Source organism: Coregonus clupeaformis, chromosome 25 (assembly GCF_020615455.1).
Source record: "Coregonus clupeaformis isolate EN_2021a chromosome 25, ASM2061545v1, whole genome shotgun sequence".
NCBI lineage: Eukaryota > Metazoa > Chordata > Actinopteri > Salmoniformes > Salmonidae > Coregonus > Coregonus clupeaformis.
Window position 1 is genome coordinate 18572100 of NC_059216.1, and position 26055 is coordinate 18598154.

The 26055-nt window shown below is 45.5% G+C and overlaps 1 protein-coding gene across 1 annotated transcript in view; it reads right to left on the reverse strand.

Moving 5' to 3' along the window:
• The window catches only part of LOC121539087 (deubiquitinase DESI2-like), a 38445-nt gene extending 13109 nt beyond the window's left edge, over positions 1-25336 (reverse strand). Inside the window, exons 1-3 of the mRNA XM_041847328.1 lie at positions 24691-25336; positions 16868-16940; positions 11718-11811 (exon numbers count right to left, since the gene is read on the reverse strand). Coding sequence (XP_041703262.1) covers positions 11718-11811; positions 16868-16940; positions 24691-24729 — 206 coding nt within the window. The 5' untranslated portion in view covers positions 24730-25336. The remainder of the gene's footprint in view (positions 1-11717; positions 11812-16867; positions 16941-24690) is intronic.
• Between the last annotated feature and the right edge of the window lie 719 nt (positions 25337-26055).

Below are 26055 nucleotides of genomic sequence, written 5' to 3' on the forward strand. Positions count from 1 at the left end.
AGATAGGGTCTGGTTGGCCACACGGGATCTTCTCTACGGACTGAGTCTAGGAAGTTGTTACCGAAGTTCGTTGGTCCGTTTGTGGTGGAGAAGGTGATCAATCCAGTGGCAGTTCGACTCAAACTACCGAGGACGCTCAGAGTCCAGCCCACCTTTCATGTCTCCTGCCTCAAGCCTGTTTTTCTCAGTCCTCTGTTGCCTCCTCCGCCTCCTCCTCCTCCTCCTCGGATGATCGGAGGTGGTCCAGCCTACACGGTGCGACGCATCATGGATTCCAGACGGCGGGGCCGGGTTTCCAGTATCTCGTGGACTGGGAGGGGTATGGTCCTGAAGAGAGGAGTTGGATTCCGCGGCGACAGATCCTAGATGCTGACCTCATTCGTGACTTCTACCGCCTCCATCCTGGCGCTCCGGGGAGTCCGCCCGGTGGCGTTCGTCGGAGGGGGGGTACTGTAACGATCCCGGCAGTCTGAGTCGGGTCCTGTCTGTGGACTAGTTTTTCTGCTCGTGATCTCCAGTTTCCCGAGGGTTCTGGAACGCTCGGGGAGCTCTCTTGAGTTCCCGCACCTGCATCCCATCAGCAATCTGCACACCTGGTCCTGATCATCACCCTTCTTAGGCTCTGGCCTAACATCCATTCCCTGCCGGATCGTGTAGCCATGAACAGTAGGTTTACCAGAGTATCAGTCTTAGAGCTTCTAGCGTTAGTTTTGTTGTTTTGCACCTTGTTGGTTTGTTGTTTACTTACCTCCGTTTTGTTCCATCTGCAGTCACTCGTCCGGAACCTTCATCCAACCTCTGCCTGGTGGTCGGCGGCTGCCGAGCCATGATTGGATCAACCACTGCACCCTCAACAACTAATCAACGCCGCCCGCTCTGTTCCCTGGATTATTCAGCATCACTCTTGACTTTGTAAATAAACACTCACCTTCGTTTCAACTTACCTTGTCCTGGTCTGCTTCTGGGTTCTGGCTTTGTAACTCGTGACAGTCTGATAAGCAATCAATGTGATTTTGTTTTCACTGAATCTCTGTCTGTATATTTGGTTAATTGATCTCTGGCTGGACAAGTGAAATGTATTTGTTTATCTATCACTGATCAGAAACATTTAGCATGTAATAATGTAGCATGTAACAATGTAGCATGTAATAATGTAGCGTGTAATAATGTAGCGTGTAATAATGTAGCATGTAATAATATAGCATGTAATAATGTAGCGTGTAATAATGTAGCGTGTAATAATGTAACGTGTAATAATGTAGCGTGTAATAATGTAGCGTGTAATAATGTAGCGTGTAATAATGTAGCGTGTAATAATGTAGCATGTAATAATGTAGCATGTAATAATGTAGCGTGTAATAATGTAACGTGTAATAATGTAGCGTGTAATAATGTAGCGTGTAATAATGTAGCGTGTAATAATGTAGCATGTAATAATGTAGCATGTAATAATGTAGTGTGTAATAATGTAACGTGTAATAATGTAGCATGTAATTGATCTCTGGCTGGACAAGTGAAATGTATTTGTTTATCTATCACTGATCAGAAACATTTAGCATGTAATAATGTAGCATGTAACAATGTAGCATGTAATAATGTAGCGTGTAATAATGTAGCGTGTAATAATGTAGCATGTAATAATATAGCATGTAATAATGTAGCGTGTAATAATGTAGCGTGTAATAATGTAGCGTGTAATAATGTAGCGTGTAATAATGTAGCGTGTAATAATGTAGCGTGTAATAATGTAGCATGTAATAATGTAGCATGTAATAATGTAGCATGTAATAATGTAGCGTGTAATAATGTAGCGTGTAATAATGTAGCGTGTAATAATGTAGCGTGTAATAATGTAGCGTGTAATAATGTAGCATGTAATAATGTAGCATGTAATAATGTAGTGTGTAATAATGTAACGTGTAATAATGTAGCATGTAATTGATCTCTGGCTGGACAAGTGAAATGTATTTGTTTATCTATCACTGATCAGAAACATTTAGCATGTAATAATGTAGCATGTAACAATGTAGCATGTAATAATGTAGCGTGTAATAATGTAGCGTGTAATAATGTAGCATGTAATAATGTAGCATGTAATAATGTAGCGTGTAATAATGTAGCGTGTAATAATGTAACGTGTAATAATGTAGCGTGTAATAATGTAGCGTGTAATAATGAAGCATGTAATAATGTAGCGTGTAATAATGTAGCGTGTAATAATGTAGCGTGTAATAATGTAGCGTGTAATAATGTAGCGTGTAATAATGTAGCGTGTAATAATGTAGCATGTAATAATGTAGCATGTAATAATGTAGCGTGTAATAATGTAACGTGTAATAATGTAGCATGTAATTGATCTCTGGCTGGACAAGTGAAATGTATTTGTTTATCTATCACTGATCAGAAACATTTAGCATGTAATAATGTAGCATGTAACAATGTAGCATGTAATAATGTAGCGTGTAATAATGTAGCATGTAATAATGTAGCATGTAATAATGTAGCATGTAATAATGTAACGTGTAATAATGTAGCATGTAATAATGTAGCATAAATCAAGAGCATTATGTATCTATTGACTCACATAGTAGCCTTTATATAGAGTCAAGGCTATTCTTCCGTCGTCCCAATTACACTGAAACGCAAAATCCTGACTCCTAACTTTATTCTGTAATCCATAGGTTGGTTGCATTATCAAAACACGTCTCGCCTACGCATGTCAAAACACCGCTATAACATGCGCTGTCTCGTATTCCTGCCCATATGAGTGCTTCGGAAGAGAATGTGTGATCAACAAACGGTATGAGATTTTTAAACAGAGTCGGTCCCCTTTAAGATACCTTTATATTAAACATTTTCCTCTCTTCATCTCCCCTTTATTCATGATCTGATCTGCCATCTGTATAATTATCAACTCGATTTTGACAAATAGGAGATATTCTGTCATTCGTTGGAGGTTATCTAGCAAATTTAGCAACTTCGGTCATTTGACCTTTGTTAGACTGCCGTTACAAAGTTTGTATGATTCGACAACGCTACTCGGGGGGTGCGCTCTGTGAGTCCTGAGCGCGCTCTGTGTCGAGATAGCCAAGGCCTACTGCTGAAATGCACTGAATTAATAATTGAGGAACATGATAACGCTCTGAATTTATGAATGGCCTGTTTTGCAATTCACAACAACGTCATTGGCGATCAAAGTCACTGTATCACTATCAGTTTCACTTGCTGTGAAATCTGTACACAGTGGCGCAGTCAAGCCGGCAGTGTGGCGCAGCGACAATCTTATTTCGGGAGAACCCTGGCATAGTGACCAAATCTTGGTTTTAAACGCTTAGAAATTGGCTTTTTTTGCGGTATTTCCCGGGATTCTCTGGATAAATATGAATTATTCCCGGTATTGAAACTTGGTAGATTTTCTGGAAAATATTAATCCATAACCTCCAGCACAGAAGCAGAGAAAATGGTCTAACGGACCTTCAGAAAGTTTTCACACCCCTTGACTCTTTCCACATTTTGTTGTGTTACAGCCTGAATTTAAAATGGATCAAATTGAGATTTTTTGTCACTGGCCTTCACACCAGTGGAAGCTCCTCAGAGGAGGAAGGGGAGGACCATCCTCCTAAGTGAATTTCCTATAAATAAAAATAGTGTAACATTAAAAGTTATCATTTTTAGATAAAAATATACTAAATATATTCATGTCACCAAATAATTGATTAAAACACACTGTTTTGCAAAGAAGGTCTACAGTAGCCTCAACAGCACTCTGTACAGTAGCACCAGGATGTAGCCGGAGGACAGCTACTTTCCGTCCTCCTCTGGGTACATTGACTTCCATACAAAACCAAGGAGGCTCTTGGTTCTCACTCCCTTCCATAGACTTACACAGTAATTATGACAACATCCGGAGGACGTCCTCCAACCTATCAGAGCTCTTGCAGCATGAACTGACATGTTGTCCACCCAATCAAAGGAGCAGAGAATGAATCTAGTATTGAAAGCATAAGCTACAGCTAGCTAGCACTGCAGTGCATAAAATGTGGTGAGTAGTTGACTCAAAGAGAGAGAGAAAGACAATAGTTGAACAGTTTTGAACAAATTAATTCCTTAAAAAATGAAGGAGAAGCAAGAGAGGCTGGGGATATATATATATTTTACTTTCACTTACTTAGCTAGCCAATGCAGCTAGCTAGTTTAGCCTACTCAAACACCCGACTCAAACAGAGAGGGATGCTATGTTAGCTAGCTGGCTATGGCTATGGCTATCCAAGACTGGAACTCTTCCAAGTCAAGGTAAGCTTTAGGTTTTATTAATTTATTGCCGCCGGAGCCCGCCGGTTTAACTGCTAAACTGCTTGCTGCTGACTGTACACTGTACTAGGAATGGAAGCAATTAGTGTTGTCACGATACCAACATTTTACAAACGATATGATACCAGGCCAAGTATCATGATACCGAGTAGTATCACGATACCACGGTGGAAAGAAATCCGTTTCCTAGAATCCTGTTCGTTCCCCCCGACGCTTGTTCACGTTTTCTAAACGTTCTCCAAAAACCTGTCACTGAAATTCACACTTCTACTCAATACAACACATTTAACTTAACTTCACACTCCTTCAGTGTATAATAGAATACTACATAGAATGGCTGATTTGCTCATATTTGCAAAAGGCCTACCTGTGATTTGGCTGGAGGAATGTGAGGAAGGAATGTGCACCAGTGGAGGCTGCTGAAGGGAGGACGGCTCATAACAATGGCTGGAACGACGCAAATGGAATGGCATTAATGTCACACCCTGACTCTGGGACTCTATATGTTGAGCCAGGGTGTGTTCATTCTATGTGTTCTGTTTCTATGTTGGGTGTTCTAGGTTGTGTTTTTCTATGTTGGCCTGAGTGACTCCCAATCAGAGGCAACGAGTGTCAGCTGTTGGCTGGTTGTCTCTGATTGGGAGCCATATTTAAACTGTCTGTTTTCCTTTTGTGTTTGTGGGTTCTTGTTCCGTGTTCGGTCATTGTCACCGTGGACTTCACGAGTCGTTTATTGTTTTTGTTCGTGCTTTAATATAATAAAGTAACATGTTCATTCATCACGCTGCGCATTGGTCTACTCCTTACCCTGACGATCGTGACAATTAAACACATAGAAACCATGTGTTTGATACCATTCCACTGATTCCTCCCTAATTAAGGTGTCACCAACCTCCTGTGGTATACAGTGCCTTCGGAAAGTTTCAGACCCCTTGACTTTTTCCACATTTTGTTACGTTACAGCCTTGTTCTAACATGGATTAAATTGTTTTTTTTCCCCCTCATCAATCTACACACAATACTCCATGATGACAAAGCAAAAACAGGTGTTTAGAAATTTTTACTAGTTTATTAAAAATAAACAACTGAAATATCACATTTACATATGTTTTCAGACTCTTTACTCAGTACTTTGTTGAAGCACCTTTGGCAGCGATTACAGCCTCAAGTCTTCTTGGGTATGTCACGATCGTCTAGAAGAGAGGAGGACCAAGGCGCAGCGTTGAAGGCGAACATATTTATTATATTAATGATCACACGATCAAAACAACAAAACGATGACGTGACAGTCAATGGTCATACACAAACCAAATACGAACAAGAAACCACACCGAATGAGTGCCAAACGGCTACCTAAGTATGACTCCCAATCAGAGACAACGAGCTACAGCCGTCTCTGATTGGGAGCCACCCTGGCCAACATAGATCTACAAAACCAGAAAGTGAAACCTAGAACACACATAGACTATACACACCCTGGCTCAACATATTAGAGTCCCCAGAGCCAGGGCGTGACAGTACCCCCCCCTAAAGGCGCGGACTCCGACCGCGCCCACCAAACACCACAGGGGAGGGACCGGGTGGGCACTCCGCTTAGGCGGCGGATCCGGCTCGGGCCTGATCCCCGCTCCCTCTCCAACCCCCCAAAGTACCCCTGGTCCGGTCTGGCCCCGCTGGCCGGAGCTGGACTGCACACTGGTGGAGCGGATTGCTCTAGCTCCGGCATGAAGCATCTGACCGGTGCCGGACCAGCCACCGGTGGAACAGGCACGGGCCGTGCCGGACTGACGACGCACACCACTGGCTTGGTGTGGGGAGCAGGAGCGGGCCGAGCCGGGCTGACGAAGCGCACCACTGACTTGGTGCGGGGAGCAGGAACGGGCCGAGCCGGGCTGACGAAGCGCACCACTGACTTGGGGCGGGGAGCAGGAACGGGCCGAGCCGGGCTGACGAAGCGCACCACTGACTTGGTGCGGGGAGCAGGAACGGGCCGAGCCGGGCTGACGGGCGCACCACTGACTTGGTGCGGGGAGCAGGAACGGGCCGAGCCGGGCTGACGAGCGCACCACTGACTTGGTGCGGGGAGCAGGAACGGGCCGAGCCGGGCTGACGAAGCGCACCACTGACTTGGTGCGGGGAGCAGGAACAGACCCGGACCGTACTGGGGACACACACCACTGGTCCTACGCAGGGATCTGGAATGGGCCGGACCGGACTGGTAACACACCCCAGTACCTCTCGCCGTGCCTCTACACCTTCCACCCCCTCTTCGACCAGTGGCCCCCGTAACCTGGCGGCCTCCTCTGCCAATCCGCTGGGCCGCTCTGCCGCGGTCTCCTGCTGGCCCGTCGTCCACGGCGTTAGCCCCCCCATAAAAATTTTCTGGGCGTCTCTCCTACCCGTGGACCAGGTCTCCATGTCCCTCGCCAGCCTTTCGCCCTTCTGCCACAATGTCAAGCCCTTCTCTTCCTCACTCGGCTTGACCCAGTCGAGGAGGCGAAGGAGATCTGCTAGAGATCTCCCTGGCGATGGCTCCTGGACACGCTGCTTGGTCAAATCTTGGTGGTTTCTTCTGTCACGATCGTCTAGAAGAGAGGAGGACCAAGGCGCAGCGTTGAAGGCGAACATATTTATTATATTAATGATCACACGATCAAAACGATGACGTGACAGTCAATGGTCATACACAAACCAAATACGAACAAGAAACCACACCGAATGAGTGCCAAACGGCTACCTAAGTATGACTCCCAATCAGAGACAACGAGCTACGGCCGTCTCTGATTGGGAGCCACCCTGGCCAACATAGATCTACAAAACCAGAAAGTGAAACCTAGAACACACATAGACTATACACACCCTGGCTCAACATATTAGAGTCCCCAGAGCCAGGGCGTGACAGTACCCCCCCCTAAAGGCGCGGACTCCGACCGCGCCCACCAAACACCACAGGGGAGGGACCGGGTGGGCACTCCGCTTAGGCGGCGGATCCGGCTCGGGCCTGATCCCCGCTCCCTCTCCAACCCCCAAAGTACCCCTGGTCCGGTCTGGCCCCGCTGGCCGGAGCTGGACTGCACACTGGTGGAGCGGATTGCTCTAGCTCCGGCATGAAGCATCTGACCGGTCCCGGACCAGCCACCGGTGGAACAGGCACGGGCCGTGCCGGACTGGACGACGCACACCACTGGCTTGGTGTGGGGAGCAGGAGCGGGCCGAGCCGGGCTGTCGGGCGCACCACTGACTTGGTGCGGGGAGCAGGAACGGGCCGAGCCGGGCTGACGAGCGCACCACTGACTTGGTGCGGGGAGCAGGAACGGGCCGAGCCGGGCTGACGAAGCGCACCACTGACTTGGGGCGGGGAGCAGGAACGGGCCGAGCCGGGCTGACGAAGCGCACCACTGACTTGGTGCGGGGAGCAGGAACGGGCCGAGCCGGGCTGACGAGCGCACCACTGACTTGGTGCGGGGAGCAGGAACGGGCCGAGCCGGGCTGACGAGCGCACCACTGACTTGGTGCGGGGAGCAGGAACAGGCCGGACCGTACTGGGGACACACACCACTGGTCCTACGCAGGGATCTGGAATGGGCCGGACCGGACTGGTAACACACCCCAGTACCTCTCGCCGTGCCTCTACACCTTCCACCCCCTCTTCGACCAGTGGCCCCCCGTAACCTGGCGGCCTCCTCTGCCAATCCGCTGGGCCGCTCTGCCGCGGTCTCCTGCTGGCCCGTCGTCCACGGCGTTAGCCCCCCCATAAAAATTTTCTGGGCGTCTCTCCTACCCGTGGACCAGGTCTCCATGTCCCTCGCCAGCCTTTCGCCCTTCTGCCACAATGTCAAGCCCTTCTCTTCCTCACTCGGCTTGACCCAGTCGAGGAGGCGAAGGAGATCTGCTAGAGATCTCCCTGGCGATGGCTCCTGGACACGCTGCTTGGTCAAATCTTGGTGGTTTCTTCTGTCACGATCGTCTAGAAGAGAGGAGGACCAAGGCGCAGCGTTGAAGGCGAACATATTTATTATATTAATGATCACACGATCAAAACAACAAAACGATGACGTGACAGTCAATGGTCATACACAAACCAAATACGAACAAGAAACCACACCGAATGAGTGCCAAACGGCTACCTAAGTATGACTCCCAATCAGAGACAACGAGCTACAGCCGTCTCTGATTGGGAGCCACCCTGGCCAACATAGATCTACAAAACCAGAAAGTGAAACCTAGAACACACATAGACTATACACACCCTGGCTCAACATATTAGAGTCCCCAGAGCCAGGGCGTGACAGGGTATGACGCTACAAGCTTGGCACACCTGTATTTGGGGAGTTTCTCCCAATCTTCTCTGCAGATAATCTCAAACTCTGTCAGATTGGATGGGGAGCATTGCTGCACAGCTATTTTCTGGTCTCTCCAGAGATGTTCAATTGGGTTCAAGTCCAGGCTCTGGCTGGGCCACTCAAGGACATTCAGAGACTTGTCCCGAAGCCACTCCTGCATTGTCTTGGCTGTGTGCTTAGGGTCGTTGTCCTGTTGGAAGGTGAACCTTCGCCGCAGTCTGAGGTCCTGAGCACTCTGGAGCAGGTTTTCATTAAGGATCTCTCTGTACTTTGCTCCGTTCATCTTTCCCTCGATCCTGACTAGTCTCCCAGTCCCTAACGCTGAAAAACATCCCCACAGCATGATGCTGCCACCACACCATGCTTCAGCGTAGGGATGGTGCCAGGTTTCCTCCAGACGTGACACTTGGCATTCAGGTCAAAGAGTTCAATCTTGGTTTCATCAGACCAGAATCTTGTTTACATTTACAATTTAGTAATTTAGCAGACGCTGTTATCCAGAGCAACTTACAGTTAGTGAGTGCATACATTTTCATACTGGCCCCCCGTGGGAAACGAACCCACAACCCTGGGGTTGCAAGCGCCATGCTCTAGCAACTGAGCTACAGGGGACCACCTTGTTTCTCATGGTCTGAGAGTCTTAAGGTGCCTTTTTGCAAACTCCAAGCGGGCTGTCATGTGCCTTTTACTGAGGAGTGGCTTCCATCTGGCCACTCTACCATAAAGACCTGATTGGTGGAGTGCTGCAGAGATGGTTGTCCTTCTGGAAGGTTCTCTCATCTCCACAGAGGAACTCTGGAGCTCTGTCAGAGTGATCATCGGGTTCTTGGTCACCTCCCTGACCAAGGTCCTTCTCCCCCGATTGCTCAGTTTGGCCAGGCGGCCAGCTCTAGGAAGAGTCTTGGTGGTTCCAAACTCCTTCCATTTAAGAATGATGGAGGCCACTGTGTTCTTGGGGACCTTCAATGCTGCAGAAATGTTTTGGTACCCTTCCCCAGATCTGTGCCTCGACACAATCCTGTCTCGGAGCTCTACGGACAATTCCTTCAATCTCATGGCTTGGTTTTTGCTCTGACATGCACTGTCAACTGTGGGACCTTATATAGACAGGTGTGTGCCTTTCCAAATCATGTCCAATCAATTTACCACAGGTGGACTCCAATCAAGTTGTAGAAACATCTCAAGGATGATCAATGGAAACAGGATGCACCTGAGCTCGATTTCGAGTCTCATAGCAAAGGGTCTGAATACTTATGTAAATTAGGTATTTCTGTTTTTTATATATAATACATTTACAAGCACTTTTTTCACTTTGTCATTATGGGGTATTGTGTGTAGATTGCTGAGTATTTTTTATTTATTTTTAATCCATTTTAGAATAAGGCTGTAACGTAACAAAATGTGCAAAAAGTCAAGGGGTCTGAATCCTTCCCGAAGGCACTGTACATGATGCATAAAAACCTTTCATTGAAAATCACACTTCTACTCAATACAACAGATTGAATTTAACTTCACACTCCTTCAGTGTATAATAGAATGCTGCAAAGAATGGCTGATTTGTTCATATTTGCAAAGGCCTACCTGTGATTTGGCTGGAGGAATATACATGCATAATGATCTGCATGTCATTGTGTCATTAAGGGGAAAACACTGAAACCTTCTTTACTGTTCAGTTAACACACTCCCCCCCCTTCCTCTCACTCTCTCTGTCTCCCTCACTCCAGGACCTCTATACCAGGCGGTGTCAGAGGAAGGCACAAAAAAATAGTCAAAGACTCCAGTCACCCTAGTCATACTGTTCTCTCTGTTACCGCACGGTAAGCGGTACCGGAGCGCCAAGTCTAGGTCCAAAAGACTCCTTAACAGCTTCTACCCCCAAGCCATAAGACTGCTGAACAATTAATCAAATGGCCGCCCGGACTATTTACATTGACTTCCCCCCCCACCCCCCCTTTGTTTTAACACTGCTGCTACTTGCTGTTTATTATCTATGCATAGTCACTTTACCCCTACCTACATGTCCTATTACCTCGACTAACCTGTACCCCCACACATTGACTCGGTACCGGTACCCCCTGTATATAGCCTCATTATTGTTATTTTATTGTGTTACTTTTTATTGTATTTTTTACTTTAGTTTATTTAGTAAATATTTTCTTAACTCTATTTCTTGAACTGCATTGTTGGTTAAGGGCTTGTAAGTAAGCATTTCACGGTAAGGTCTACACCTGTTGTATTCGGCGCATGTGACAAATACAATTTGATTTCATTAGATTTTCTAGAAATCTGGCTTTTTTACGGGTTCGGGCTCGTGTGCAGTCCAGTCCGGCAGTGTCAATTATGCCATGCTTTGAAATGATGGCGACTTCGTGGGAAGTAGCCTAAATACAGTAGGCTAGGCTAAAGGATTCCATGCAACAAACTGTTTTGATAATGTGCTTTTAAATTTTTTGGCAATCTGCTGGTGCATATATTATGTATTTTGAAAATGTTGTAATTTCCCGGGTCTTGTCATTAAAGTAAATTTCTTTGTAACCCAGTTACTGGTGTTAATCCCTACTGAAGGTGTCTCCCTGTTGCAACTTGAATTAAACCAAAATTTATTTACGATTGACTATATCCGTGACTGCTATTCTCTTGTTCACTTGAAAATCCCATTTACACTGGGCTAAAATAATACTGTGATAAAGGAATGCAAGTTCCACACACACCGAATATATTACTGCTCCTCTGTACTTTATTCCTGAACCCAAATTTTACAACGTTTCAACAAGAAAATATTGTGTGTGCAAGCCTCTCATTTATCTCCCTGTATAGAAACCAGTATCAGTCACTCCTGTCCCAAACACCATCCATTCTGCTACAATGAAGGAATACCAGGCAGCCGTTCAGTAAGCCTAGCCTGCTCCTCTCAATACAGTACTACAAAACAAGAGTATTTTTTCCCCCCTTGTTTCTGTTGTGAAACAGCGGCCATTGACCCCTTTTTATGTGACTAGGCACTTTGTAGAACCCGTGTGTGTGTGTGTGTGTGTGTGTGTGTCTGTGATAATGTAAACTCACTTGAATTTGAAGGTCTCTCCTAATTCAGTGGTGTTTCCAGGGTTTATTTCAAATATACCACTAAATGGGTACGGATGACCTCCATATGCAAACTCTGTAATAAAGATGAGAATAAGGGAGTATATTGGGTCAATTGAACATCAGTAATGTATCATCGCTCACATTACAGGTGTGAGAAAGAAAAGACACAGTAAATGCTGTCGCGTTCCAACAAAGGTGCACGAACTGTGTCGCAAGATATCGTGTGGTGTGAGAAGATATCGTGTGGTGTGAGAAGATGTCGTGTGGCGTGAGATGATATCGTGTGGCGTGAGAAGATATCGTGTGGCGTGAGATGATATTGTGTGGTGTGAGAAGATATCGTGTGGTGTGAGAAGATATCGTGTGGCGTGAGATGATATCGTGTGGCGTGAGAAGATATCGTGTGGTGTGAGAAGATATCGTGTGGCGTGAGATGATATCGTGTGGCGTGAGAAGATATTGTGTGGCGTGAGATGATATCGTGTGGTGTGAGAAGATATTGTGTGGCGTGAGATGATATCGTGTGGCGTGAGAAGATATTGTGTGGTGTGAGAAAATATTGTGTGGTGTGAGAAGATATCGTGTGGCGTGAGAAGATATCGTGTGGTGTGAAAATATATTGTGTGGCGTGAGAAGATATCGTGTGGCGTGAGAAGATATCGTGTGGTGTGAGAAGATATTGTGTGGCGTGAGAAGATATCGTGTAGTGTGAGAAGAAATTGTGTGGTGTGAGAAGATATCATGTGAGAAGATATCGTGTGGTGTGAGAAGATATTGTGTGGTGTGAGATGATATCGTGTGATGTGGGAAGATATCGTGTGGCGTGAGAAGATATCGTGTGGCGTGAGAAGATATCGTGTAGTGTGAGAAGAAATTGTGTGGTGTGAGAAGATATCATGTGAGAAGATATCGTGTGGTGTGAGAAGATATTGTGTGGTGTGAGATGATATCGTGTGATGTGGGAAGATATTGTGTGGTGTGAGAAGATATTGTGTGGCGTGAGAAGATATTGTGTGGCGTGAGAAGATATCGTGTGGCGTGAGAAAATATTGTGTGGTGTGAAAAGCTATCGTGTGGCGTGAGAAGATATCGTGTGGCGTTAGAAGATATCGTGTAGTGTGAGAATAAATGTTGTGGTGTTTCGAAGATATTGTGTGGTGTGAGAAGATATCGTGTGAGAAGATATCGTGTGGTGTGAGAAGATATCGTGTGGTGTGCGAAGATATCGTGTGGTGTGCGAAGATATTGTGTGGTGTGAGATGATATCGTGTGATGTGGGAAGATATCGTGTGGTGTGAGAAGATATTGTGTGGTGTGAGAATATATCGTGTGGTGTGTGATAATATTGTGTGGTGTGAGATGATATTGTGTGGCATTAGAAGATATCGTATGAGAAGATATTGTGTGGAGTGAGAAGATATCGTTTGAGAAGAAATTGTGTGGTGTGAGAAGATATTGTGTTGTGTTTCGAAGATATCGTGTGAGAAGATATCGTGTGAGAAGAAATTGTGTGGTGTGAGAAGATATTGTGTTGTGTTTCGAAGATATCGTGTGAGAAGATATCGTGTGGTGTGAGAAAATATCGTGTGGAGTGAGAAGATATCATGTGGTGTGAGAAGATATCGTGTGGAGTGAGAAGATATCGTGTGGTGTGAGAAGATATCGTGTGGTGTGAGAAGACATCATGTGGTGTGAGAAGATATCATGTGGTGTGAGAAGATATCGTGTGGAGTGAGAAGATATCGTGTGGTGTGAGAAGATATCGTGTGGTGTGAGAAGACATCATGTGGTGTGAGACGATATCATGTGGTGTGAGAAGATATCGTGTGGTGTGAGAAGACATCATGTGGTGTGAGAAGATATCATGTGGTGTGAGAAAATATTGTGTGAGAAGATATTGTGTGGTGTGAGAAGATATTGTGTGGCGTGAGAAGATATTGTGTGGCGTGAGAAGATATCGTGTGGCGTGAGAAGATATTGTGTGGTGTGAGAAGATATTGTGTGGTGTGAGAAGATATTGTGTGGCGTGAGAAGATATTGTGTGGTGTGAGAAGATATCGTGTGGCGTGAGAAGATATTGTGTGGCGTGAGAAGATATTGTGTGGTGTGAGAAGATATCGTGTGGCGTGAGAAGATATTGTGTGGTGTGAGAAGATATTGTGTGGCGTGAGAAGATATCGTGTTGCGTTAGAAGATATCGTGTAGTGTGAGAATAAATGTTGTGGTGTTTCGAAGATATTGTGTGGTGTGAGAAGATATCGTGTGAGAAGATATCGTGTGGTGTGAGAAGATATCGTGTGGTGTGCGAAGATATCGTGTGGTGTGCGAAGATATCGTGTGGTGTGAGAAGATATCGTGTGGTGTGAGAAGATATTGTGTGGCGTGAGAAGATATCGTGTGGCGTTAGAAGATATCGTGTAGTGTGAGAATAAATGTTGTGGTGTTTCGAAGATATTGTGTGGTGTGAGATGATATCGTGTGATGTGGGAAGATATCGTGTGGTGTGAGAAGATATTGTGTGGTGTGAGAATATATCGTGTGGTGTGTGATAATATCGTGTGGTGTGAGATTATATTGTGTGGCATTAGAAGATATCGTATGAGAAGATATTGTGTGGAGTGAGAAGATATCGTTTGAGAAGAAATTGTGTGGTGTGAGAAGATATTGTGTTGTGTTTCGAAGATATCGTGTGAGAAGATATCGTGTGAGAAGAAATTGTGTGGTGTGAGAAGATATTGTGTTGTGTTTCGAAGATATCGTGTGAGAAGATATCGTGTGGTGTGAGAAAATATCGTGTGGAGTGAGAAGATATCATGTGGTGTGAGAAGATATCGTGTGGAGTGAGAAGATATCGTGTGGTGTGAGAAGATATCGTGTGGTGTGAGAAGATATCGTGTGGTGTGAGAAGACATCATGTGGTGTGAGAAGATATCATGTGGTGTGAGAAGATATCGTGTGGAGTGAGAAGATATCGTGTGATGTGAGAAGATATCGTGTGGTGTGAGAAGACATCATGTGGTGTGAGAAGATATCATGTGGTGTGAGAAGATATCGTGTGGAGTGAGAAGATATCGTGTGGTGTGAGAAGATATCGTGTGGTGTGAGAAGACATCATGTGGTGTGAGAAGATATCATGTGGAGTGAGAAGATATCGTGTGGTGTGAGAAGACATCATGTGGTGTGAGAAGATATCATGTGGTGTGAGAAAATATTGTGTGAGAAGATATTGTGTGGTGTGAGAAGATATTGTGTGGCGTGAGAAGATATTGTGTGGCGTGAGAAGATATCGTGTGGCGTGAGAAGATATTGTGTGGTGTGAGAAGATATTGTGTGGTGTGAGAAGATATTGTGTGGCGTGAGAAGATATTGTGTGGTGTGAGAAGATATCGTGTGGCGTGAGAAGATATTGTGTGGCGTGAGAAGATATTGTGTGGTGTGAGAAGATATCGTGTGGCGTGAGAAGATATCGTGTGGTGTGAGAAGATATTGTGTGGCGTGAGAAGATATCGTGTTGCGTTAGAAGATATCGTGTAGTGTGAGAATAAATGTTGTGGTGTTTCGAAGATATTGTGTGGTGTGAGAAGATATCGTGTGAGAAGATATCGTGTGGTGTGAGAAGATATCGTGTGGTGTGCGAAGATATCGTGTGGTGTGCGAAGATATCGTGTGGTGTGAGATGATATCGTGTGATGTGGGAAGATATTGTGTGGTGTGAGAAGATATCGTGTGGTGTGAGAATATATCGTGTGGTGTGTGATAATATCGTGTGGTGTGAGATGATATTGTGTGGCATTAGAAGATATCGTATGAGAAGATATTGTGTGGAGTGAGAAGATATCGTGTGGTGTGAGGAGATATCGTGTGAGAAGAAATTGTGTGGTGTGAGAAGATATTGTGTTGTGTTTCGAAGATATCGTGTGAGAAGATATCGTGTGGTGTGAGGAGATATCGTGTGAGAAGAAATTGTGTGGTGTGAGAAGATATTGTGTTGTGTTTCGAAGATATCGTGTGAGAAGATATCGTGTGGTGTGAGAAAATATCGTGTGGAGTGAGAAGATATCGTGTGAGAAGATATCGTGTGGTGTGAGAAGACATCATGTGGTGTGAGAAGATATCATGTGGTGTGAGAAGATATCGTGTGGAGTGAGAAGATATCGTGTGGTGTGAGAAGATATCGTGTGGTGTGAGAAGACATCATGTGGTGTGAGAAGATATCATGTGGTGTGAGAAGATATCGTGTGGTGTGAGAAGACATCATGTGGTGTGAGAAGATATCATGTGGTGTGAGAAAATATTGTGTGAGAAGATATTGTGTGGTGCGAGAAGATATTGTGTGGCGTGAGAAGATATTGTGTGGCGTGAGAAGATATCGTGTGGCGTGAGAAGATATTGTGTGGTGTGAGAAGATATTGTGTGGTGTGAAAATATATTGTGTGGCGTGAGAAGTTACGTCATCTTCCGCGTTACTTCCGGGTCATGTCCCCTAATCTTTTGAATGGACTTGACGATTATATTATCAAATTCGTGAAAATGCGGTCATGTAAGATATACATAACATTTTATTTGGGTTTGTGGATGAATTTACTTCAGCCAGATGCCTTTTATTAAGTGTTTTGCTGAAGACCATTGCTCTACATTTTTGCTCGTTGAAGACCATTCAAAAAGACTACAAACGTTGTTGTTTTTTAAACTACAAGGCTACTTCCTGGAAAATGACGTGTCACTTTTACAGGATATAAAAAAAAGTGTATGATGTAACAGCCACAATATCTTCTAGGTACAGTCTGTGACTGAGGGCATTATGAATAAGACCAGTCAGTCAGTCCGTTCGTCTGTCTGTCTGTCTGTCTGTCTGTCTCTCTGTGGGTTGATGCTAAACTCTCTTCCTCTCTCCACACATTATGATTCAATGGTGAGTGGGTTCAGGAGGATAGAACACAAAATGATAGAATCTCAATGGGATAGAAGCTGTGGAGAGACATTCCACATCTAACATTCCACATGTAACATTCCATTTAGCCAACAGCACACTGATTGATTGAATGAGTGAGTGAGTGAGTGAGTGAGTGAGTGAGTGAGTGGCTGGATGTATGAATGAATGAAAAAGTAGTGAAGGTCTTCCTCTGTACCTCGGCCATAGATCTCAATGCCTGAGTGGTAGACTCCAACACCCAGATTGGAAGTGTACTCGTTGATCCAGTACTGAATAGAGAAAGAGAGATTCAACAGTTAGAATGCAATGTCCTGGAATGGTTAGAATGATGTTTTTTTCATTTGAATCGCCCTATGAGAGTGAGTTTGCATGTTTGTATTTTCATTTAAAATCCTGAAATTTATGCGAAGTAAATTGTAATCAAAATGTTAATAGAAGCAGGTCTGACCACCAAGCACCTGTTCACAGAAACACCGTTGGGGGAGGGGAAGGTAAGGGATGCTACTCATATTTCATCTACACGTGCGGTGGTGTTAACACCCCTATTCCTTACCCCCACAGAAACCCTCTCTTATAATAATAATAATAATAATAATAATTATTATTATTATTATTATAATAATAATAATAATAATATACCATTTAACAGACGCTTTTATCCAAAGCGACTTACAGTCATGTGTGCATAAATTTTTACGTATGGGTGGTCCCGGGGATCGAACCCACTACCCTGGAGTTACAAGCGCCGTGCTCGACCAATCAGGGGCTGTAATTAGGTTATCAGGAGTCTCGGAGTAGAAGTGCCGATTTCAGTTTAGCCTTTTAGATCACAATTAACAAGGTTACATGGACAGGGAAGGCCTGATCCTAGATCAACTTTATACATATGGCCCCAGACCTTTGGTAACATCCCATCCCCCACAGATCCTATCTTTATTATTTATTATTTTATTTTTATTTCTCCTCCCCAAATCAAATCAAATGTTATTTGCCAGGCTTCGTAAACAACAGGTGTAGACTAACAGTGAAATGCTTCCGGGCCGTTCCCAACAACGCAGAGAGAAAAATAATAGAAAAATAATAACACAACGATAAATCCACAATGAGTGGATGTGCAGGGGTACCAGGTAATAACATGGCTAAATACCCGGGGTACCAGGTAATAACATGGCTAAATACCCGGGGTACCAGGGAATAACATGGCTATATACACATGGTACCAGGTAATAACATGGCTATATACACAGGGTACCAGTACTGAGTGGATGTGCAGGGGTACCAGGTAATAACATGGTATTACGAAAATAGCTACCGGGTACCAGGTAATAACATGGCTAAACCTCAGAATGGCTAAGAGTGGCTATATACCCGGGTACCAGGTAATAACATGGCTATATACCCGGGGTACCAGGTAATAACATGGCTATATACCCGGGGTACCAGGTAATAACATGGCTATATACCCGGGGTACCAGGTAATAACATGGCTATATACCCAGGGTATCAGGTAATAACATGGCTATATACCCGGGCTACCAGGTAATAACATGGCTATATAGACCGGGTACCAGGTAATAACATGGCTATATACCCAGGGTACCAGGTAATAACATGGCTATATACCCGGGGTACCAGGTAATAACATGGCTATATACCCAGGGTACCAGGTAATAACATGGCTATATACCCGGGCTACCAGGTAATAACATGGCTATATACCCGGGCTACCAGGTAATAACATGGCTATATACACAGGGTACCAGTACTGAGTGGATGTGCAGGGGTACCAGGTAATAACATGGCTATATACCCGGGGTACCAGGTAATAACATGGCTATATACCCGGGGTACCAGGTAATAACATGGCTATATACCCGGGGTAGAGTGATAGTGACTAGGCAACAGGATAGATAATAAACAGTAACAGCTGTGTATGTGATGAGTCAAAAGAGTTAGTCAAAATCAAATCAAATTAATTTATAAAGCCTTTTTTACATCAGCAGATGTCACAAAGTGCTATACAGAAACCCAGCCTAAAACCCCAAACAGCAGCAATGCAGATGTAGAAGCACGGTGGCTAGGAAAACTTCCTAGAAAGGCAGGAACCTAGGAAGAAACCTAGAGAGGAACCAGGATCTGAGGGGTGGCCAGTCCCCTTCTGGCTGTGCCGGGTGGAGATTATAACAGTACATGGCCATTAAGGCCAGATCGTTCTTCAAGATGTTCAAACGTTCATAGGGTCAAATAATAATCACAGTGGTTGTAGAGGGTGCAACAGGTCAGCACCTCAGGAGTAAATGTCAGTTGGCTTTTCATAGCCGAGCATTCAGAGGTCGAGACAGCAGGTGCGGTAGAGAGAGAGGGGGGGGGAGTGGGAGAGAGAGGGTCGGAAACAGTAGGTCCAGGACAAGGTACCACGTCCCGGGGGAACAGGTCAGGGTTCCATAGCCGCAGGCAAAACAGCAGAAACTGGGTTCAGCAGTACGACCAAGTGGACTGGGGACGGGGACAGCCTGGAGTCCTGAAGCATGATCCTAGGGCTCAGGTCCTCCGGGAGGAAGTGGTGGGGGGGGAGAGAAAGAGAGCGAGTGAGCGAGAGAGATGGGAGAATTTGAGGGAGCATACTTAAGTTCACATAGGACACCAGATAAGACAGGAGAATTTCACCAGATAGGACAGGGCCAACCAGGCAGGATATAACCCCTGTGCAGAAAGTGTCAGTGCAGATAGTTAAATAGTAACCAATAACTACTCAGACTAACTACAGAGCATTCAGAAAGTATTCAGACTCCTTCCTGTTTTCCACATGTTGTTACGTTACAGCCTTATTCTAAAATTGATTAAAATTAAATCTACACACAATACCCCGTAATCACAAAGCGAAAAACAGGTTTTTAGAAATGTGTGCAAATGTATTACAAATAAAAAACAGAAATACCTCATTTAGATAAGTATTCAGACCTTTTGCTATGAGACTCGAAATTGAGCTTAGGTGCATCCTGTTTCCATTGATCATCCATGTTTCTACAACTTGATTGGAGTCCACCTGTGATTTGGAAAGGCACACACCTGTCTATATAAGGTCCCATAGTTGACATTGCATGTCAGAGCAGGATTGTGTCTAAGCACAGATCTGGGGAAGGGTACCAAAACATTTCTGCAGCATTGAAGGTCCCCAAGAACACAGTGGCCTCCATTATTCTTAAATAGAAGAAGTTTGGAACCACCAAGACTCTTCCTAGAGCTGGCCGCCCGGCCAAACTGAGCCATCAGGGGAGAAGGGCGTTGGTCAGCCAGAGCTCCGACTTGAACCCGATCTAACATCTCTGGAGAGACCTGAAAATAGCTGTGCAGCGACGCTCCCCATCCAACCTGACAGAGCTTGAGAGGATCAGCAGAGAAGAATGGGAGAAATCTCCCCAAATACAGGTGTGCCAAACTTGTAGCGTCATACCCAAGAAGACTCGAGGCTGTAATCGCTGCAAAAGGTGCTTCAACAAAGTACTTAGTAAAGGGTCTGAATTCTTATGTAAATGTGATATTTCAGTTTCTTATTTTTAGTTTTTGCTTTGTCATTATGGGGTATTGTGTGTAGATTGATGACGGAAAAAAACTATCCATTTTAGAATAAGGCTGTAACGTAACAAAATGTGGAAAAAGTCAAGGGGTCTGAATACTTTCAGAATGCACTGTATTTAGCTTGGGGGTAGAAGCTGTTCAGGGTCCTGTTGGTTCCAGACTTGGTGCATTGGTACCGCTTGCCGTGCGGCAGCAGAGAGAACAGTCTATGACTAGGCTTGCTGGAGTATTTTACAACTTTTAGGACCTTCCTCTGACACCGCCTGGTATAGAGGTCCTGGATGGCAGGGAGCTCAGCCCCAGTGACTGGGCGGTATGCACTATCCTCTGTAGCGCCTAGCTGTCGGATGCCAAGCAGTTGCCATACCAGGCGGTGATGCAGCCAGTCAAGATGCTCTCATTGGTGCAACTGTATAACTTTTTGAGGATCTGAGGGCCCATGCTGAATCTTTTCAGCCTCCCGAGGGGGAGATGCATTGTCGTGCCCTCTTCACGACTGTGTTGGTGTGTGTGGACCATGAAAATTCCTTAGTGATGTGGACACATCAATGAACTTAAAGCTGTGGGGCCCCCGTGCTGAGGGTCAGCGTGGCGGATGTGTCGTTGCCTACCCTCACCACCTGGGGGTGGCCCGGCAGGAAGTCCATGATCCAGTTGCAGAGGGAGGTGTTTAGTCCCAGGGTCCTTAGCTTAGTGATGAGCTTGGAGGACACTATGGTATTGAATGCTGAACTGTAGTCAATGAACAGCATTCTCATGTAGGTGTTCCCTTTGTCCAGGTGGGAAAGGACAGTGTGGAGTGCAATAGAGATTACGTCATCTGTGGATCTGTTGGGGCGGTATACAAATTGGAGTGGGCCCAGGGTGTCTGGGATGATGGTGTTGATGTGAGCCATGAACAGCCTTTCAAAGCATTTCATGGCTACAGATGTGAGTGCTATGGAGCGATAGTCATTTAGACAGGTTACCTTGGCGTTCTTGGGCACAGGGACTATGGTGGTCTGTTTGAAACATGTAGGTATTACAGACTGGGTCAGGGAGAGGTTGGAAATGACGCTCCCTGCGGCTTTGTGAATGTTAACCTGTTTAAAGGTCTTACACACATCAGCTACAGAGAGCGTGATCACACAGTCGTCCGTAATAGCTGGTGCTCTCATGCATGGTTCGGTGTTGCTTGCCTCGAAGCGATCATAGAAGGTACGTAGCTCGTCTGGTAGGCTTGCGTCACTGGAGAGCTTCGCGGCTGGTTTTCACTTTGTAATCCGTGATAGTTTGCAAGCCCTACCACATCCGACAAGCGTCAAAGCCGGTGTAGTAAGACTAGATCTTGATCCTATATTGACGCTTTGCCTGTTTGATGGTTCATCGAAGGGCGTAGCGGGATTACTTAAAAGCTTCCGGATTAGTGTCCCGCTCCTTGAAAGCAGCAGCTCTAGCCTTTATCTCAGTGCGGAAAATGCCTGTAATCCATGGCTTCTGGTTGAGATATTTACGTACGGTCACTGTTGGGACGACGTCGTCGATGCACTTATTAATGAAGCCGGTGACTGATGTGGTAAACTCCTCAATGCCATCGGATGAATCCCGGAACATGTTCCAGTCTGTGCTAACGATCAGACCTCCTCCTGTACCCTTGTGTGTGGGATGGGGGGGGTAAAAGACATTCACATCCCACCAGCTGGACCCTCCATTAATAATAAAGACTTTCCTGAATGACACAGTGCTAGTGAAATGACAGTGTCTTCAAAACACTACCTGTAAGCTTACTGTTGCAGGCTCTCACATATGGTATTGAGCTAACTATTCCGTCTTTTTTTTAGAATTGGTGGACTGATAATGCAAAGAAGCTAACTTTATTTTGTGGACTAGAGTTCTGGAGTTCTATGTTATTGGTCTTTCATTTGAATTTGACACTATCTTAGTCTTGGTGCTTAGTCCCCTCCTGTCCTCCCTGTTCACCCACGACTGCGTGGCCAAGCACGACTCCAACACCATCATTAAGTTCGCTGACGACACAACGGTGGTAGGCCTGATCACAGACAAGACAGCCTATAGGGAGATCAGAGACCTGGCAGTGTGGTACCAGGACAACAACCTCTCCCTCAACGTGATCAAGACAAAGGAGATGATTGTAGACTACAGGAAAAGAAGGGCCGAACACGCCCCCATTCATATCGACGGGGCTGTATTGGAGCAGGTTGAGAGTTTCAAGTTCCTTGGTGTCCACATCACCAACAAACTATCATGGTCCAAACACACCAAGACAGTCGGGAAGAGGGCACGACAACACCTTTTCCCCCTCAGGAGACTGTTCTCTCTGCTACCGCACGGCAAGTGGTACCGGAGTGCCAAGTCTAGGTCCAAAAGGCTCCTTAACAGCTTCTATCCCCAAGCCATAAGAATTCTGAACAATTAATCAAATGGCTACCTAGACTATTTAAAGTCACTTTACCCCTACCTACATGTACAAACTACCTCGACTAACCTGTACCCCCGCACATTGACTCGGTACCGGTACTCCCTGTATACAGCCTCGCTATTGTTATTTTATTGTGTTACTTTATTTTTATTTTTTTTACTTTAGTTTATTTAGTAAATATTTTCTTAACTCTATTTCTTGAACTGCATTGTTGGTTAAGGGCTTGTAAGTAAGCATTTCACGGTGCTGTATTCGGCGCACGTGACAAATAACATTTGCTGATTTTGATCTGCACACCACTGAAAGAGAGCCTCGGTATCTGGTAAAACCATGTCTCGCATCTCTTCAGTCTAAAGCTGGAATGCTGCACGCAGTCTCCGAGGGACTCCCACATTACATTCAATTGTCTTTCTGTCCATGCAGAAATATCATGCCTCATTTCACACCCATCCTCCAGTCTCTCTCTCTCTCTCTCTCTGCGTCACTGTCTTTTAGAAATCAACCCATCACTCCTTCAGTTCTCTCAATGCACAGAGTACAGTAATTCAAACGTATTCCTGTCTTCACTTGTCTTAACCTTATTGTTGTTATTCAAAAAGTGTTTAGGACTCTACGAACCAGGGTTGGGGTGAATTCCATTTCAATTCACTCAATTCATTGCTTTTCAATGAGGAAAATAGAAATTGGAATTTGCTCCCAAGTCCCAACCCATGATCACTTCTCTCGCTCTCTCTGGGGTCGCACCCTTCTCTCTCTCTGGGGTCGCACCCTTCTCTCTCTCTGGGGTCGCACCCTTCTCTCTCTCTCTGGGGTCGCACCCTTTTTTCTCTCTGGTGTCGCACCCTTTTCTCTCTCTGGGGTCGCACCCTTCTCTCTCTCTGGGGTCGCACCCTTCTCTCTCTCTGGGGTCGCACCCTTCTCTCTCTCTGGGGTCGCACCCTTCTCTCTCTCTGGGGTCGCACCCTTCTCTCTCTCTGGGGTCGCACCCTTTTCTCTCTCTGGGGTCGCACCCTTTTCTCTCTCTGGTGTCGCACCCTTTTCTCTCTCTGGGGTCGCACCCTTTTCTCTCTCTGGGGTCGCACCCTTTTCTCTCTCTGGGGTCGCACCCTTTTCTCTCTCTGGGGTCGCACCCTTTTCTCTCTCTGGGGTCGCACCCTTTTCTCTCTCTGGGGTCGCACCCTTTTCTCTCTCTGGGGTCGCACCCTTTTCCAGCAGCCCCTGCATGACCTGTAGTGTGCCAGCCAGAGGGTCCCAGACATAGAGCAGTCCGGGCAAATGCCAGATGGGCCGGTCCATCTTTAGTCCAGCGGGCCGGTCTAAATTGGGGGATTCAAGCAGAATACTGTTATCCAAATAGGCTGGTGTGTTAGAAATGCCCGTGCCGATTTCTGGTCCCAGTCTGTCCCTACTCCCTGCAAAGCAGAGCTACGCTGGGATTTAATCAGGCGTTTGAGCAGCTGTGACTTTCAGCTCCACTGGGGTCCTCATCTGTGACTGCTGGCCTGGAGATATCAGAGGGGAGGAGAGGAGCCAACTATGCACCTGCCTGGTTGTCAAATCCATCCCTGTGTGTGTGTGTGTGTGTGTGTGTGTGTGTGTGTGTGTGTGTGTGTGGGTTGGATCTTCTATCATTGTGGGGACCTAAAATCCCCACAAGGATAATAAAACAAGGAAAATTATCACTGGTTGGGGACATTTCCCACAACCCCATGAGGACAAAGGCTATTTTAAGCTTAGGCGTTAGGGTTACAATTAGGGTTAGGGGTTAGTGGTTAGGTTTAGGGTTTGGGTTAGGGTTAGGGGTTAGTGGTTAGTGGTTAGGTTTAGGGTTTGGGTTACGGAAAATAGGATTTTGAATGGAAATTAATTTCAGGTCCCCACGAGGATAGAACAAAACGTGGATGTGTGTGTGTGCAAAGAGACTAAATATTGTGTGTGTGTGTGTGTGACAATAGTAGGTTAGTATGTTACATTGATTCACAGGCAAAATAATGGCACTGAGTGAAAACACACAATCTTACCATATCATACACATTAAGGATGACAGGTTCATTAGCCATGGTTTAATCCTGAGATGGGAAGGCAACGTCCTCCTCTCCCTCCGACGTAATTGCTCTTAAGTAATAGTAGCGCCTTCTCGCCCCGACACCCAAGAGGCGCATAGGATTGGATTCTGCTGATGTGCGCTTCCCAGATGGGCTACTCACACCGCGGCGTATTGGACTGGACGAAGCACCGGGGTGGAGGGATGGTGGATCGCATGTCTGTCATGCTCCGCCCTCAGCCAAAACGATAAATTATGTCCGTTCCAAAGCCAAGAGTATCTAGATTCTAGAGGTAGAAAAAGTATCAAATATCAAGGGGGTGAAACGTCAAAGGTTCATATTTAGCTTTCTGGCTGTAAAGACCACAGGCACGCACAAAATCCCGCGTCTAGTTAGCTCGCTAGCTAGCTCGAACTAGCCAGTTGCAGAACTGTTGAACACGGCCCATTTCCATTACCCAAGCGTAGACAAATAGGGGCTCTGGAAACCAAACCTTCGCATAAACTGCGATCAATCGACTGTGAAGCTAAAACAGCAGTTGCCAAAACAGCACAGCTGGCCTGCGAGGATGATGATGATCAGAGAGGAAGAGGCGAAGCGAGAGGGATAAATGGCCCCAAAATCTGTCTTCTCCAGCAGGTGGCGTTTTTTTTTCTTCCGCTCACCAAGCGAGGAGTTTTTGTATGGTCAATGAGTGTCGAATTTGGTTAACAAAAAATGTAATGGCTTATTTGCTACGTGTGGCTTATTCGATCAAATATAAGTTTCGTACTGCTTAGGTTGTTACGAGTGTACTGTTATAAGTAGGACACGTGACATCCCGGAAACATTGAGAAAAAAAACATTTTTATATCGGAGTTGTGCCGGTTGCTCATGCGTGTATCTGCCCTCTCATTGGCTAGAATGGTCCCACCCGGTCTCGCCTCCTCCCGACTGCTTCCCGTTTTGAAGACATGTATTTTCACGTTAGAGCGACCACTTGAGCATCTGGTAAATATAATGGATAATCTGTGTGATGATGCTTGTGTACGAATCTGGGATATCACTTTTCTCTCAAAGGCGGCGATAAGGAAAAAATTGCTAGCATATAACTTTTTTAATTTTTTTAATTTCACCTTTATTTAACCAGGTAAGCCAGTTTGAGAACAAGTTCTCATTTACAACTGCGACCTGGCCAAGATAAAGCAAAGCAGTGCGATAAAAACAACAACACAGAGTTACATATGGAATAAACAAAACGTACAGTCAATGACATAACAGAAAATCTATATACAGTGTGTGCAAATGTAGTAAGTTATGGAGGTAAGGCAATAAATAGGCCATAGTGCAAAAATAATTACA